Source organism: Hipposideros armiger, unplaced genomic scaffold (genome assembly GCF_001890085.2).
Source record: "Hipposideros armiger isolate ML-2016 unplaced genomic scaffold, ASM189008v1 scaffold_45, whole genome shotgun sequence".
Lineage (NCBI taxonomy): Eukaryota > Metazoa > Chordata > Mammalia > Chiroptera > Hipposideridae > Hipposideros > Hipposideros armiger.
In genome coordinates, this window is record NW_017731395.1 from 2,998,783 (window position 1) to 3,016,875 (window position 18,093).

The 18,093-nt window shown below is 45.4% G+C and overlaps 1 protein-coding gene and 1 long non-coding RNA gene across 3 annotated transcripts in view; both read left to right on the plus strand.

Annotated features, from left to right (window-relative positions):
* LOC109381201 (mitochondrial amidoxime-reducing component 1-like) overlaps positions 1 to 3,738 on the plus strand; it is a 15,710-nt gene extending 11,972 nt beyond the window's left edge. The window contains exon 3 of one of the 2 annotated variants that reach the window (XM_019639660.1): positions 3,470 to 3,738. In XM_019639660.1, coding sequence (XP_019495205.1) covers positions 3,470 to 3,731 — 262 coding nt within the window. In that variant the 3' untranslated portion in view covers positions 3,732 to 3,738. The remainder of the gene's footprint in view (positions 1 to 3,469) is intronic. The other variant, XM_019639661.1, reaches the window with a different exon arrangement.
* Positions 3,739 to 5,065: 1,327 nt separating this feature from the next.
* LOC109381202 (uncharacterized) lies at positions 5,066 to 8,843 on the plus strand. Its single transcript, XR_002123661.1, has 3 exons — positions 5,066 to 5,171; positions 5,899 to 6,020; positions 8,746 to 8,843. It is a non-coding gene; the product is annotated as an uncharacterized LOC109381202 (long non-coding RNA).
* Positions 8,844 to 18,093: the final 9,250 nt, after the last annotated feature.

Genomic DNA, 18,093 nt, shown 5'->3' on the forward strand with positions numbered 1-18,093 from the left:
ACATAGCAATAACATAGATGTGAATGACTCTAGTACTTCCAAAAATGAACTAGTGCCATCTGTCACAAACATGTGTCATGACTTTTCCGACAACCCAATAGAAAGAACAAAGCACGTCTGCTGTGTGAATGCAAGACTTTTGTTGGATGCATAAATACTGTGACAATAAGGACGATTGCCACTGGCCCCGTGTGTTAGGTTGCGCTGTGCTGAGCTAATGGAGGAAGGATATAGTGGTGGTAACGCATGCTACCCCAATCTAGCTCATCACCTGCTTGTTGTGTGACATCGACAAGTCACTTAGCTTCTTACAGTCTCCGTCATTTTATTTACAAAAGCTGGAATAATACCTCTCCTGGTTGATCAGAGTAAGGCAATAAATATGATTTATTTAAAAATAGATAAAATACCATACACCATGGCCATGTAGGCTATGGTCATTGATAGTCTTAGTTTATGAACTTGACACCTGGGAGAAATAGAAGCCTGGAGACACTTCTTTGCATTCTCTGAGGCTGCATTAAATGCAACCCAGCCCCAACCTGCTCAGCCTGCAACAATCTTCTCTCCTTGGATTTCCACAGTTATGTTTAGGTCTTTTTTTTTTTAGCTGAGCCATCCTGCTACCTGTTGGCAGCTCAGTGGCAGCTCAACTCAGGTAGAGCATTGAAACTCTGTTGCTCAGAGCTAGCACTCTTGAGTGAGCTCTTAACCAACTGAACCATTCGGCCGGCCCTGTTTAGTTAGATCTTAACCTGACCCTAGAGGTAGTAACTAGTGAGCCTCAGAAGTGGCTTGTGCCCCTGAGTGGGGACCCAGCAGTGACCAGAGAACCTCTCTAGTCATAGCTGAGTCACTGACCAGTTAATGAGTAAACCAGGCAGAGTAAGTGATGAGCAGCCTTCACGGGTGCACAGCGCTTTACAGGTAACAGGGTGTCCACTCATTACACCCTTGAAGTATGGAGACCTCTAAGTTAAAGAGAGTTTGTAATTTATTAATCCCAACATACATATCTGTTTGGAAAAAAAATCATAGATTCATGTATGAGACAATACTGTTTTCAGTCTGTTGAACAAAAGCTTGGTGTGCACATGAATTCATAACCTGGTACTTTAACTCCTCATCCCCACAAGGGGGCGCTGCTGATCTCATTTATGGAGTCTTCCCACAGCCCTGTCGGGGCGCTTTTAGCAGGAGCTGGCGGTGAAGCAAGAATTGGAGAGGCCTGGCCTGGCAGGCCAGCACCAAAGTGAAGCCCTGGCAGGCTGAGTCACCTGAAAGTCACCTCTCCATTCCCATAGCTTCCCACTTTTATTCCTAAACAGCAAAATGGACTGCCACCTGCAAACCAGGTGACCAAGGCTGCCCGTGTACAAATCATGCCTCTCACACCACCCTGCACAGTTTAAAGGGTTTCCTTTGGGTCCCCCAGGACTAAGTGACCTGGTGGGGGTGTGAGTGGGTAATGGACAGGGGCAGGTGAAACCCGTGAGTGGCCACGCCTTTGTGTAGAAGAGTAAATATTAACTGCCTCAATTCTTCTCAGGTGTATACTCAGGAAGTCTACAGATGACCAGGGGTCACATCCTTGGTGGGAAGAGCCTAGGCTATGGAGTCAGCGAGACCTGGGTTCCAACCCCAGCCTGGGATCCTGGGCAAGGCGGTTACTCCTCTGAGACCCACCTATAAAGTGGGTACAGTACAAATTCCCAGAGAGGCTTGCTGTAAGGATTAAGAGAATATGTGTAATGTTCTTTATAAACTGTCAGTCTGCGACACATAGAACTCCGATTCTCACTGCCCTCCCTGGAATCATCAGAGCCTCAGGCTGCAGAGCTTGGCAGCTAGGAGAAATCCAAAATCATAAAAGTAGCTAATCCATCCCTCCTCCTGAAAAGGCCACCCTCTGACAGACACAGATCCCCAAATGTCCCTGGTATTGCACTCCAACAGAGGAGAGACAGGTTAAGGGAGGTGTCTGGGTTCCCAGGGCCCAAGGTCATTGCAGAGAGCTGACATTGGAGCAAATGGATACTCTTGTCAAGGCAGGGCAGCCTGGGTCAGCAGCTCATGGCTTTCCTCCACTCATTGATTTATTTATGTGTTTGTTCAACCAACATTTGTTTGAATGGCTGCAGTATACCAGGCACAGTACCAGGTTGTAGGAATATAGCAACGAACACCACGGAGTGCTGTCAACCCACATGGTGCCCGCAGTCTGGGGACCAGCTGAGGGTCTCCAGGAAGCTCTAGATTGCACCCCCTCTGTTTTCCCATTAGCCATTTCTGATTTGAAGAACAAAATTAGGACCAAATTGTTGCAACCGTTTTTTTTGTTTTTTTTTTAAGCACAGTAGAATGGCATTCATGCTTTCTATTAAGTATAAAAATGATGTAAAATTTGAGTTAGCTGAAATGAGAAACTGAAAGGAAACTTTCTCCTGTTGGAAGGGGGAGGGGAAGACTCTTGCCATGTGATTCCCACATATCTGCTCCCTCTTCCTCAGGCCGCTTGTGTTTTCTGCCTGACAAAGGTGTTCATACTGCTGCTAATAGAGGATTTTACTCACCAACACATTCCTTCTTTCCACACATGATTATGGGTCACTGGAGGAAGGGACCCAGCGTCGGGTGGGAGCAGTCCAAAGGCGTTAGATACAGCTTCTGCTCTCCAGGGACTCCCTGTCTTGTAGAACAGATAGCCCTGTGCCCTGACTCTCCAGGACAAGGCAAGTGCATGTCCAAGGGGCAGGAGGAGAAAATTGAGGGGTGCCGCGCTTCCGTCCTAAAAGATGTGGCATTTGAGTCGGGCCCTGAGGAAAAGGCAGAATTCTAACGCACAGGGAACTGGAGGAAGGGCATTCCACAGGAATATCAGAGAAATCACTGAGCCAATAAAATGCAAAGAGGAAAGGACATTGGGGAGCCCAATGTGGCGCTGCATCGGTGCATATGAGGGGCAGAGGGTGACAGGTTTGAAAAAGCTGGCTGGGGCCAGGTGGGGGTCCTTGCACGCTAGACTGAAGAGTTGGAATGTTTTTCCTGAGGCACTGGGGAGCCATTGAAAGTTTCTGAGCCTAGGAATGATCGGGCCAGAGCAAGATTCAGAAAGTAACATAGTGTAGTGTCAGCAATGAATTGAAAGGGAGGTGGAGGGAGAATGAGGAAGCGACAAGTCATTACCATAATCTAAGCATGCACAAAGCATGCTTGTGATCGTGGGGGAAAAAAAGGGAGCAAATTCAAATGATGTGGACCTCAGGACCCTCAGGACTTGGCAACCACGGACAGGCTATGGAAAGCCAGGGGCGAGGTGTAAAGGATGACTCCAGGGCTCTACGCCCGAGGGAGTGGCAGGATCGTGGTTCTGGTGACAGGCATGGAAGCGTCAGAAGGAGTGATGTCTGGGGAAAGGAAGGTGACAGCCTATGTCTAAATATATCAAGTACCCAATCTCTTGAAACAGGGAATGTTTCATGGAGCGATGTGGGGATATGGCCACTGGTTACACTTCTGTCGTGTGTTCGCTAGGAGGCGCTGTTCTGTTGGACTTTGATGGGAATGATGCCCTCTGGAGCTGGGCAACACAGCGGTCCTGTGCCGGGTGGATTCTCACCTCAGTCAAGACAAAAACCACATGCTGTTTGAGCTCTTGCTTCTGTTTGGCTGGACTCATCATGGTCTTCCTCTTCTACCGCAGTTGTCACCTGTGTGATCCTTCTGAATAAAAATCATACGGAAAATCACCTCTCTTTGGACAGTATTTTGTTCTAGAAAACCCAGGGACAAAGTGGGAGACCCCGTGTACCTGCTAGACCAGTAATAGGAATCATCAGATGCCTTTTAAAAACGTCCTCAAAAGTGCCAACACTCAAAGTATGGTGTTTTGGAACCTCAGCATTTTCTTTAGATCTGTGATTGCCAAGTTTGTTGTTTTTTTTAACTTCTTTGTATCTCAGTGCTTCCAGGGTCCTGGTGCTCAAAGCCAATACAGTCTTAATAACTTAGTAGGACCTCAGGAAATCACTTAAATGGCAAGATTCTGAAAACTCCCTGTTTAACTCTGATGGTGGAATAATTCTTTCTCCTTCTTCATTCACCTACCTAGAGTGCTAACCTCCATCATCTCACTACCACTCCTTAAGGGAAAGAGGAGAGTAGAGAAAGAGGAACAGTGGGCGAGTGAGGGGAAAGTTCTGGAAGGTTTTATCACCTCATGCACGGGGCATGCAATGGAAATTAAATAGGTCTCTAACTAAGGCTGGAAGGCCACTTCATTTTTCTCCTCAAGCCCCAGGCTAGCTTTTGAAAAGGCATGTAGAGCTTGACTTGACCTTCAGGAAACCCTTAAGAACCATACCTCACCTTAAATCTGTCACTATTGCTCCTCAGACAGTGTCCATGAGGATCTGATGAATCCTTCATAGCACGCAGCACCTTTGGGCTGTGGGACAGCAGAAATGTGAGGCGGGAAGACCAACTCCTGAGAGCATTGTTGCTGTCAGACTCTGACATGGAACGTGTGAAAAAAGCAAGACCAACAAAAACTTCTTTGCCATGGAACAAAATATCATATGTATCCCATTTGTGATCCCAAACTTCTCCCAATATATGAGTGAACAGTAGTAGCACCAGAGAGGGGAACACCCCGAGTTTGGTGTCTGAGATGCTGTTGAATGTCGCGGGGGGAAGGTGGGGTGAGAGTGGTCGTGGGGGGGAATGATGATGCCCTCTTCATGCAGAAGCAAAAAAGGAGCTTCTTGAAAGGAGGTGATGCCATCTAGTGGCGTTGATTGGGAGCTCAGCCCAGCTTTTGAAAAGATTGAAAGAATACCTGGTGGATGGGTTTTTGCTTTTTTATCCTGGAAGGTGTGTGTGTGTGTGTGTGTGTGTGTGTGTGTGTGTGTGTGTGTGTGTGTTTAAGGAAGCTGGGTGCCCTCCAGGTATTTTCTGCTTCTCTGCGTTAGTCATCTGATTTTTTAAAAGCATTCAGGAAGGTGGCTGTATGTCACAGAGTCCTCCTGGATCCTTGCTGGTCCCATCAACTCATAACTGAGTGCTCCCCTTCAAGTTCATGGTGAAAAAGTTCTGAAGTCCATGGATGAGAAGAAACGTGACTGTGATTTAGAAGAAACCACTGAAGACCTTTCACGGGAGCAAAGGAAAACGTAAGTGAGTTTGTTTAAAAACCAGTATCTAATATTTCCAGCCCGGCTGAGTGGCTCAGGTGGTTAAGAGCTCGCTCAAGAGTTTGAGCTCTGAGCAACAGGGTCCCCGGTTTGAGTCACGGCCTGAGCTGAGCTGCCACTGAGCTGCCAACAGGTGGCAGGATGGCTCAGATTTAAAAAAAAAATAATAATAATATTTCCATTGATGGAATTCTGTAACTACAATCTGATGAAGTGTCACTTTTCTTGCCAGTTTGTCCTTTGAATGTATGAGGAAGCTGACTAAATCATGAGAAAAATGTTTCAAAATTGTTAGTAAATGGAAGCGACTTTGACTAGTTTCAGATCTTACTAATTCCTTGGCACCGAGTTGGGCTCTGAGACCTGACTGAGTGAATGGACAAAGCCAGTAATCCTGCTACCTGACCAGGGCTGGGTCTCTTACAAATGGGTCCACTCACACACAGCCTCCCTTGGAAAACACCCATTTCTGAAGGACTGTCAAGCATCCACACTTTTTACCAAAAGCTGTGCATTTTTCACTGGTTTTATGAAAAATGTGAGAAATCATGGGACTCTAGCCTAAGCTCTGAGGTCAAGTTACAAGTTAACAGGTGCATGTGTATATGTTTTCTGGTTGGTGAATTATTGCAATTTGTTTTCTGCACTCTTGATGTGAGGTGAAGAATTAAAATAATCAACTCACCCGGCCTATCCTCTTCCCCAGTAAATCCACATGATGCTGCAACTACAGATTGATTACGGCAAAAATAAGAGATTCAGCCAGTAGCATTACTAATGAGACCTCGGGAACCCATGGGAGAATGCCCATAGGATTTAAGAAACCATGTGAGTATTGGCTTTCTAAGAGTAGCCCATAGTTAGGGACCAATGAGAAACTCAAGGTTACTTTGGGGACTGTTCCTAGGTATTTATAATGAGTGGCAAGCTGAAAGCTTTAGTCATGAATTTCTAACCCCTTGTAAATAGTAACTCACTTCCCCAGGGACCCAATGTGTGAGAAGGCCACACTTTATGCAGACCCAGTCATTCTCTGCACTGCAGAGTAATCTTAAAATGGAAGGGGTTACCCCAGCACCCTCCTCATTTGGGAGGGGTCTCCTGTTCCTCAGAGTGTGCGGAAGAATCCTATTTGAAGAGAAAGGTTCCATTGACCTCTAGAATGTCAGATTAGCCGCCAAACTTTCTGTCAATGAGATTTAAAAGCCATTTACTTGTGTTTATTTTATATTTATGAGTTGGTTAATGCCAAAGGCAGGCAGGGCTGATGTCTCGTTTATTTTGGATACTAAACATTAGCACACAATTCCGCCTGAACTATAGGACCAGGGATATAGACCATCCCAGCCCTTCACAAAGGTCTTAGAGCTGATGGTGGTAGACACTCGAAGTCAGGCCAAAACATCCACCCCTGGTGGCTGTTTTATTCTGGGTGGTGACTTTATGCTGCAGTCACAGCAGAGAGTTGCAAACCCAGACCTGGAGATCTTGAAAAGGACTCTGGACGGGCTGCATAAGGGCTCACATTCACAGCTGTTCTGCTGAAAAAAGTTAGAAATTCACAACCAGGAGGTAGAAGCAGCAACTTCTACACACAACGGGAGAGAAAACTCAGGGTGGGCTGCTGGAGATGAGGCAGCTGTCCAACAATGGGAACTAGCCCTCCGCTGCTGCCACACTTAGTGATCAGGGGTGGGGGGCAGAGGAAGAGGATGCACTTGGGGGAGGGCCGCCAATTTGGTTAAACTTTGTGTGGAGGCCAGGCGAGCTTGACTAGCCAAGTGTGACTCTGTGAAACCATCTATGAGGCTGTCACCACTGGTGCTGACAAGCTAGAACCCCAGGCAGGTTCCCTCCAGAACTCTGAGAGTGTGACACGTTAAAACAACCCATGATAGCGGACAGCAGAGATGGGAGGTCACTCAAAGGTGCTCGCGTGGCTCTCAGACCAGGTCTCCATTGTAGGTGTCATCAGAGTGTTGGTGCCATACCCTAACACTGCACTTCCCGAAGTGTCCATTGGTCCGTGAAATTCTGAAAGTTTGTCTGAAAGGATGTTTCTCAAAGAACCCCGTGGACCAGTCACTTTGGGAAGTCCTGCATGCCTCACTCCTCTTCAAAGGCCAGCAGCCCGCTGAAAGCGCTGGAGATCTGCAGTGAGGACTTCTATTGGTGTTTAACACCGCCCTCCCCTCTCAAAGTTCTATTTCTGACTCCCTTTTGAGAAACGCTGCTCTGATCTCTAGCGGGAGCACCAGCCAGGGGCATGGAATCGTGGTATATTTATGGGAAGGTTGGAGAAGTTAAAAGGAGCCTCTGCCACATGGAGGAGGCCTCTTTTGGGGTAATGCTACCTCTTGTCTTCCTCGTGGCAGGGTGGGACTGGGGCTTAAAAGGTTAAAGGAGGTGTGGAGAGGGTGTCTTAGACCAGTTCTCCTGTTATGGGTCTTAGGGAGAAGTGTTCCCTTTCTTTGGACTCATTTTCTAACCCTGCATTCATGGATGGCTAGTGTGAGAGGGAGTAACCCAGAATCTAATCCCAGCCTTACAGAATACCACGTAATGTAAGCACTCCAGGTTGGTTCCCGTACCTGGGAGGGGGACCATCTTTCTGTCTGCTGGCTTCACTTCTCCTCTGCAACTCCTCGCAGGTAGACTTGCCTCCCATCACATTGAATAGAATCACCCCAGGACTCCTGTTGCCCCCGACCACATGCAAATATGCACTTTATACTATGACCTCACACCAGCAAGAACAGACATTGTTTGCATCCACCATGTTCATAGACATGGACAAGTGAGTTATGATCGCATCTCAAGTTACCCCATTTCAAGCAAGGGGAAGAATCTGGCTCAGAACCACAAATGTTTTTGGAATTGGGATAATAAAATTGCATTTTTTTAAAAATCTGAGGTATCTCAATGTTAGCTCTGGCTGCATTGTCTTCAGAAGAAAAAGCCCAGGCCATAGCTTGGACTATAATCCTGCTGTCCCTCAAACACCGCTGATAGGGGCCTGGTGGGGCCACCTGGTCCCATGCTCTTCAGCTAGCTCAGAAGAAGGAGTTGCCTTAATCGCATTATTAGTCTTCACGGACAGGCTGTAGGTTGTATTAAGTAACAAAAAAGGGCTGAGAAATGACTTCCCATCCAAATTCTTCCAAGGCTGATGGGTAGGTCAAGTTCACTCATGTTTGGCTGTTGACCAACCTCATCTGTTTACCCTCGGTGGTCCTCATGCATGTTCCTTTACCTTCACAGAACATTCTAAACTGCTCTTTCTCCTACCTCCCTGCTAAGCCCACAGTCCCTGATTTTTTTACCTGCATTCCCTTCTCTCTACCCTCTACCAAACCCTGACCTGTGTCTTCAATAGTCCAGACCCCAGTCCTGGTGGAATCTTGTGGGCCCTAAGTCAAGTCTACCTTCTCTCTCACTCTCTTTTTGGGATTTGCTGGGAGTACTGTCAACAAAGTATTGTTGTCATAATTATTTCTGATAAATATTTTTACACCTAATAAAGTCTCAGAGAGATTGCATTTCCTTGGTCTAGGGGAGGGCCACCTTCCAGATTACTCGCCCAGCAATTAAAGTGGCTCCTTAGTTGGAGGCCCAGGACGGCCGAGGACAGCTGGAGAGCTCTTCTTTGCAAGCAGCTCTGGTTAACATCAACCAGGAAAGCTCTTTGTAAACACATGAATAATTGATCGTCCAGCGCTCACATAGCTACCGAGGATCTGAGCCTGTATGACTCATTTGCGAGCCATTCCTGTCGTCTGGATGCCATAACATTGGAGGAATGATGATCGTTTCTTGGAGATTCTTCTGTGGCTAGAGTTGCCAAGACCAAGGCTGTAATGGTTTGTTATGATGACCTTTGTTATTCCATTAGGCTCAATTGCTTTAAAAAATGATGTGTGCATACTTTCGGAACGTTTTTACCCTTTACGTTGACCTGACATCATAGTTTATATTACAAAATGTATTAATGACAGAGGAGTGTTTTCATGTCCCAAGGACAAATTTTAACAACCATAATCTGCCCTTAGTCATCATAAATATAAATGTATTGGTCAAACAGATCTCGTTAATGTGGCCAAGACAAATGCAAGTCTATATTTTAAGGCAGCCGAAGTCCTAGGGAATATATTTGGAGCTTTTTGTGGAGCTAAGAGATCTTGTATATGTGCTATCAAAGGGCTGAGAAAATTAACATGTTTTCCCCCTCTGGTTTTACGTTGGACAGATATAAACGTCTCGGGGATGTGGAGTTAAGATTGCTCACATAGTTTCTGGACGCCATTAATGCCTGGCGGGGTGAATCTTAGTTCTTAAAGCCATATTCTTCTCATTATCCTCACAGGGCTTTGAAAATGAAATAAAAAATGAAGATTTGAAGTCTTAGCAGTGTGTTGCTTAACCACATTTTCCCGAGTCTTACACGGCGTCTTAAAGTTTTAATTATATTAATCCCCCTGGCCCCCACATTGTGCTTCCTATGGGGGGAGGAATCCCTTTCCCTCAGATGTTTGTCTGACATTTTGCATCATTCCAGTTGGCAATCCATAAGTTGGCAGACGATGTTCTGGGCATAAGCTGTAGGATGGATCAAACACTCTGTCTTCCCGTTCGTTACGCCACACTCAGAAGTATTGGCCTTTATTCACTGTGTCCACATTTTAAGCGTCTCAGGCAGGATATAAATCCTTGTTGAAGAAATGCTTTTTAATCGTGTTTTTATTTTGAACCATGAAAATGCAGTTAAGGCAGTAATGTCTCAAATGCTACTCTCTGAGAGAGCAGACTGTCCACAGAAGTTTAGTTCATCTCCCCTAGATGGGGTAAACGCGGTGCCATAATTTACCTGCATGCAGACGATGGTCACCGGGCTATGACGGATGAGCACTTCAGATAAAGCCATTGACCCTTTTTTCCCTTAGAAGAATCTTCTGAATTTCTTAAGCTCTTTGGCAACACCACGTATTGGGCTTTAGAAATGTGATTTCACCTGGAACTCCTCTGGAACTAGGGATTGGGGTATGTTCAAAATTGTGTTGGGGTGACGCCAGTGTTGTGATAATCTGCCGTGTGGTTAAAACTTGTAGATCTCTTTTAAAAGTGAGGCACGTACACCCAGGTTCATAGCAACACGATTCACAATAGCCAAAATGCGGGCGTAACTTAAGTGTCTACCGACAGACAAATGAATAGACAAAATGTGGTCTATACATACAGTGGAATATTATTAAGCCTTAAAAGGGAAGGAAATTCTGACAGACGCTGCAAAATGGATGAAGTTGGAGGGCGTTCTGCTAAGTGCAATAATAAGCCAGTCACAAAAAGACAAATACTGTATGATTCCGCTTATCTGAGGGACCTAGTGTAGTCAGACTCCTGAGAACGGAATGTAGAATGGTAGTTGCCGGGGGCTGGGAGAGAGAAGGACAGGAATTATAGTTTAATGGGTATAGACTTCCAGTTTTGCAAGATGAAAAGAGTTCTGTGGATGGGTGGTAGTGATGGTTGCAAAACAATGTGAAACTTAATGCCTGAACTGTACTCTTAAAAATGGTTAGGGGGGTACATTTTAAGTTATGTGTATTTTACCACAATTAATATAATAATAATAATAATAATAATAATAATAATAATAATAATAATAATAAAGAAAATAAGGTGAGGCCCATCAGGCTTGGAGTGGAATTAATTCAAACTCTCAGGCCCCTTCCTGGAAAGACAGCCCAGGCTGCAGCCACTGAATGAACCCTAACCCTATCCAGAACATCAAGAATAAAGAGAATAAAAAATTGAAATGCAGTGTCTTTGAACTTAACCTTGATTGAGAGTGAGATCATTTAACTTCAGACTTTAATTTCTTGTTTTAATTTCTTTGGACCTTAACTTGGAAGAGATTTAATTTTGGACTTTGAACTTTCTGAGGGGGTTAAGTGTATGACATTTTGAGGGGGTTGAGTTCAAGTGTGGAACTTTGTATTGTTGGCATTTTATTGTTGGGGTGCCTTTACGATATCATTGGGTTTCATTCACTGCATAACCTTTGATAAGTTATATTGGCCAATGTGGCTGGAAATAAGTTGAGTTGGGAAATAGAAGAGGATCTATGTTTTCCTTCTTGCCTACAGAAAGGCCTTGAAGAGCATCATGGACGGGACTGACCCATCTCGGAATCTTATGGGACCAGGAAGATCTATAAATGGAGCAGTGGCTGGTGTTGGGCTGGGGGTTGGTTCCCTCTCTGAAGATGTGAGGACTTCCTGTTGACCACAGGCATGATGGTTAAACACAATGGGTTCAAAGAACAAAAACAACCGAGGAATGTGGGGTAGAGCTAATAGCTTCCCTACAAGCTGCTTCGGTATTATAATCACACGGATCCCTACTGTGTCCTAATGAAGGGATAGTAATTAGTCTTGGCCCCTGTCTGCCTCCGCACACTCTGCTACTCAGGAGAGCTCTAACTGGTAAATTTGGGAGCACAGTTGAGCTGTGCTCCTCTGCCTCCCTCTTGCTTCTTGGACTCTGCCTGCCTTCAAGGTACTGGGCCCTGGTCTGTCTGGTCCAAGTGTGAGCTTGGCAGAAAAACCCTGCCCTGGTTGGGGAGGCCTGCAGTTTTGTTTAGTGGTGCCCAAGGCGAGGAGGATAAATTCAATACAGATGACCCTTGAGCAACACGGGTTTGAACTGTGCAAGTCCTCTTATTTTCAGATTTTCTTCAATAAATACAGTAATGTATTGTCTCTTCCTTATGACTTTCTTACTAACATTTTCTTTCCTCTATTGTAAAAACACAGTACATAATACATATAACATACAAAATGTGTGCTAATCAACTGTTTATGTTGTTGGCAAGGCTTCCGGTCAACAGCGGCTATTTGTAAAGTTTCGGGGAAGGCAAAACTTACATGAGTATTATCCATTGTGCAGGAGTCAATACCCCTAACCCTGCATTGTTCCAGGGTCAGCTGTCCTGTGACTCAGTATTAGAAATTCCATTGCTTCTGTATTCCCAAATCAAGTCCTCCAGCCTAGATTTTATGGGTAACAAAACAGATATTTTGATCTCAAAAAAATAAATAAGACTTTTTTAAAACGTAAAACTATGTCCACACCCTAATTGTGCCTCACCTTTGTCCTTTGTGGAGTGCCAGGAGATCTGCACAGAACTTTCGCTTACTGCATGATGTTGGATGTTCCTGACGATCCAGTGAGGTCAGATGGATGTGATGGCCTTCTGTTAGCTGTTCCAGAATGATAATCACACGTATCCCTAATGGCATAACTCACGTCAGTGAGATTTGAAAAGGTTAAGTAACTTGCTTGTGTCATAGGTGATGGGCTATAGAATGAAAACGCAAGGCTTTTGACTTCTGGTAACGTGCCGCTAAAGCAACTTATCTGGCCAATAAGCTGGTAAGAATTAATTCGAAGAGTGGTAGTATCTTCAACTAGAAACCGGTTTAATCCTTCAATCTTGGTTTGAAACATTTGCTTATGACTTAATAAGGAGAGCTTTAAGACTGGTGTATGTAGGCCATAGAGTGTATGTGGATCACCCGGGTACCTCGTTTGAAGTGGGTATTTTTGTATCTGACACCCACACCCAGTGTGGGTTTGCAGTAGGACCTAGGAATTCTCATCTTTATAAGGACCCCGCATGCTAAGCTCCTACCTTATTGTCTGTAGATCAGGCTCTCACACATCCTCACCCCACTTTAACGTTGGCATTCTCTTTAATGGTGTGGAAATTCCGGCATGACAAATCCTTTCTTTCTTAGAAAAATAGAACTCGCTCGACTATATCATGGTTAAACATGGATGTGCCCATTTTGGGTGATGGGTTTACACTGATCCAAACATCCACCCCCTAGCCCTCAGGGACCACAGTACCCACTGCGGGATATGTGGACGAATCTGTTCTTTGAAAAACAGCAGAGCCCTGGAGGTACCAACCCTACACCCTGGGCCTCCAAGCTACTGAGTTAACTATCCCTGAATATTCATTAACTAATCCTGAATTCATTAGCCAGGAAGGGGCGATGCTTGGGGCTTAATAACTGTGTGCAAATTGTGTACCAAATGCTGCGTGTGCATGTGTGTGGTGGTGGGGTGGGGGGCAATAAATGAGAAAGGATGTTTTGTAAGAATATTTGCTTGTTTTTGTAACCAGTTAGTGCCTTTTAATGAATGGACAAATGAGAGGCCCCAAATATAGCATTAACAACATTAAGACCATGAGAGCCAACGGTATGGTTTTTGGTTTTTTGTTTATTTGTAAGACAAAGTAAGGATTCGCGAAGCTGGTGTGTGATTGCTGCCTTCTCTAAGAGCACAGGGAGACGGTATGTGCCAACTGGTTTTCCTCTTTCCACCTCCCGGCCAAGCTTCAGAGGAAACTTTTCATGTGAACTGGAAAAGATGAATTTCAAGCTTCATTGAGAGCTTTAAAACCTTAAACCCTTGAAAATAACCTGTCTCTCAGGAATCCTCAGTCCCAAAGAATTATAAAGCTTTTCCTTGGGCTGTGGAATGGCAGCGTTATTAGCTACGATCACTTAAGTCTCTGAATAGAAGGATGTCATAAATCTGAAAGTATTTGTTCTGGTTTGTGACTAAGCAAAACTGTATAATATTAAATCAGATGTTGTTATAAACATATGAAATGGCACATTTTTTCCCCAACTTGGGGCATTGTGGCATGAAGCTTTTGGGAATGTAAAAAAAAAAAAAGGAATGTTTTTACAGTCTTGGATTCTGAGTCTGGTTTTAGCAAGGTTTTCTTCTTTCTGAGCATGAATGCTAAATAAAAGTCCTTCTGTTTAGCTCTCTGCATTTTCCCCGAGAGCTTTGCAAGGCTGAGCAGAGGCGTTCTTACTCCTTTGCAGGCTGTTCTATGCAGGTCAAACTGGAGACCTGGGCAGCGCGCAGAGGTTGTGTGTGTGTGTGTGTGTCCATGTGTGCGTGTGTCCGTGTGTGTCTGTCATAAGGAGGGGATGAATGGCATCCTAGCACCCTAAAATGTTTGGGTTGGAAGGGACCTTAGACACGATCTAGTTCACCAACTTCCTCATTCTCCAGGTCATGTCCGTGACCCCGGCCTGTGTGATAACAATCACGACACTGAGGAAAGCTGCACGTTTGCCTCTGGTAAGTGGTCACTGGCCTTCAGTTTTCCACCTAACAGTGATGGTTAGGCTGCTATATGGTGCAGACAATGGCGAGAAAAGGATGACAAAAAAGTCATGACCTACCGAGTACTAAAAAGTCATTACAGTTTTTCTTGTGTTGGCAATTCTGGCTAATTTTTCTTAAGTCTTCGGGAACTGCAGTTTCTAAATATATTACTTCCTATAATGGAGAAAATAAATGGATGTTTTAAAATACTCTAGCTTCAGAACATTTGTATATTTAATGATCACCTTTGAAAAGGTGATTTAGGATATTGATAGCATTCTACTGATTGTTGAGAGTCACATGGTCCGGCATGGTAGCCATTAGCCACATGAGGCTGTTGAAATGTGCTGGTCCAAATCGAGATACGCTGTATGTGTAAAATACACACCAGATTTCAAAGACTTGTACAAATAAAGGAGCGTAAGATACCTCAGCAATCATTTTAAATCACAGTGACATGTTCAAGTGATAACAATTTGGAGAATTGGGGTTAAAGAAACTATTAGAATTAATTTCCTCTGTTTCTTTTTATCTCTTGAATAGGGCTACTAGAAAATTTTAAATTACACATGTGGGGGTTGTATGAAGGACAGAAGGTTAGCAGACCTCTTACAAGGATGGAAAGGCCCTTGGGCCTGCAGAACACAACACACATATAGCTAAGGCAATGCCACCTTAGTGTCATCTAAACATGGTTTTGAGACAGGAGAGTGGCTGCTTCATGGACGTGAGGTTTCCTTCTAGGGTGATAAGAATATTCTGGAACTAGACAGTGGTGATGGTGGCCCAATATTATGAATGTACTACATGTCATGAAGCTTATGTTTTATGTCATGTGTATTTTAACACAATAAATAATTATGTAGGTGACTCACATTATAGTAATACTTTTGTTGTTCATGCTTTTTTAAGTTAAAGAGGCAGAAGGTGTGTCTTTGCTTAAAACCGTGTCTCCAGAAATAAAGAAAAATGTGGAAAGAGGCAGGGGTGGGCCGAAAACTGCTGGAAGCTGTTGGAACGCTTTTCTCTCTCCGTTTGGTAAAAATATTTACATGTGTTTCAGTTTCCTGCCATCCTCGCAGCCCCCTGGAGGCCTCAGCTTCGTGTGGCCCCTATCTCTTCACCATGCCTCCTCTTGTTTATCCCATTCCACTTTTCCTCCAAACTTGGCATTCTGCCCACGGCTAAGTTTCTCACTAAGATAACTCTTTCCCCCAAATTCTTTGCAGTACATGTGGTGTTAAGGAGCTAGGGATCTTGACAGTTGAAAAGAAAATAGAACACCCAGATCAGGCGCAACAAGCACCCTGATACTGTTGGTTAAGAAAAATTAAAGTCTTTTCTGTGCATCTCTGGAATCCAACTTCTTAAATGTAAACCCCTTGAGGCAAAACTGGTCTTCAGTGTTAGAAGTCAGGACGGTGGCTGCCAGGGGCGTAAGCAGGGAGGGCAGTGGCTGGTTTGGGGCATCAGAAAGCGCTTCTGGATGTGGGAAATATTCTGTGACTGGTCTGCATGGATGACATGTCCACGTAGCAAAACTTTACTGAGCTTGTGATTTGTGGATTTTTCTGAATGTGTGCATCTGATCAACACAAAATTTAAAAAACAAAACACCAATCACCCTGTGAGGTGCATAGGCTTTTGAGTGTTAAGCTAACAGTCCTGGAGTGAATGAGTGCAGTGGGAAAGGTACGTATTCCATGAGGATGGCTACCTGGGGACACTGTATCTCCTTCCTGTGCGACCTGGATTGACAAGGCCTGACAAGGAGGCCCAGACAAGGTGGCCTCTGGAGGCCCCTCCACACACACACTCTGCTGGCTGTGTGACACAACCCTCAGACTAGAGATCTGTGAGTGACTCACCTCAGAAAATTCACCTGGGTACCTTATCTCTCACCTCTCCCTTTGGGGCAGCCACTCAAAGACCACAAGAGGCTTGGTCACTGTGGGTATAGGGAGACACCTAAGGACAGTCACATTCTTGGGAGAGTTTGGAATTCTTCCTTTGCTGTAAATAGACACCCCCAAGGAGAGGAGGGACTGCTCGGGCCCTGCAGTTATCACCTACGGAAATCCTGTGTGGTGGTAAATACAGCCTTCAGCCAAGCCTGGAGAAGTGATTAGGGGGAGAAGAGAGGGACTGACAATGCTAATGTGGGAGGTTATTAGCCAGATAGTGGCGGGGAAACCGGGGGTGAGGGGGATTTGGGTTGAAGGAGCCTAAGCGGAAATGAGAGAGGAAAAATAAATAAATGAGATAAGCCATTTCATTTGCTTCCTCCCTTATTGCCCTTTTGTTTTGTGCTCAGGACCAAGGTCTCCCCTGAGATCTTCTCTTCTGGGGACAACAGTCTGGAGGCCGACTTTGAAAACCAGGCCTGGATCCGAGCTCCTGGGCCTGCACCCTGCCCTTCGCCATGAACTTGTACACCTCACGGCCTGCTGGACGTGCTACCCAGAGCCAGCCCTAGGCAGGCTTTCCACAAGCTCACAGCCCTGCCCCACTTGTACAGGTGCAGAGCCCAAGATTCCATGCCCAGCTGGACCCCTGGACCCCACACACTGGAAACACCAAATGTTGGGGTCACTGTGGGATCATGGGTCAAGATTGCTTAATAACAAGCATCGTTGGCCTGTGGAAAGGTTTTCCTTGTCTTGGGTCATAACTGGAAGTGACCACTCATGTCCAGGTCTGCCCACCTTCTGGAAGGCAGTGCTCCAGGCTCCAACACCAACATCAACTGGTTCCCTCGGAGCAACGTTGGACCTCATGAGACGGGCAAGAGGGAAGGGTAGATGGCCGGAAGAGCAGCCTGTCCACACCCAGCTCTGGCTCTGCTGGTTGTGTGACAGGGACAGGCCTCCTCACCTTCCTGGACCTTCCTTCAGCCATCCATAAAATAGGGGTGATGATGATAACACAACATATATCTCATGCTGATGGTCGTACCTCATGGATACCCGGGGATCCGATGGCGTGTATGCGAAAAGCACTTGGCAAACTGCAGCATGCCTAAATATTAGCTTTCTGGTGGGAGTGGGCAGCCCATGTGCTATGAGGTGTGTGGAAAGTAAGTCGTTACCAAGAACTCAGAGAACACCAGTGTGCAAAAGTTCTACTTTTACTATAGAGCATCTTTAAGGAGACTCGTTACCCTGACCAGATCAGCCAGCCCCCCCACTTGTCCAGAGCTCACACTGAAGAGAGAAGCAGCGACAGAAAGCATTTGGGGGCTCACATCTGAGATTGCTTTGTTCTCAGTCTACCCGGGGGGGGGGCATTTCTGTCCGGCTAGGCCACAGATCCACAGTGGTGATGGGATCGCCACACAGAGCTCACTTCTTCCACAGCAGCCATGCCTCTAGAAGTTATCTCTGCATTGCTCGTTTACACCCAGGCCAACGAGCCCCGTCTCTGCTCGTCAAGCACCCTGCTCAGTTTGAAGATGTGATGGGCCAGGGTGGTAACGAGAGGGCGAGGAGGCCAAGAGTGGCCCTCTGAGTGGGTTCCATAAAGACGGTGACGTATTAGAGGCAGGAAAGAGACCTGAAAGCTGCTCACTAAACGTTTATTGAGCATCTACTATGGGCTAGGCACTGTGAGTCACGAGCAGCACAGAACAGACATTAATGAAGACGTTCATGAAGCCTTTCACATGGTAGGGAAACCGGATATCAAGCAACTAATGACACACAGAATTATA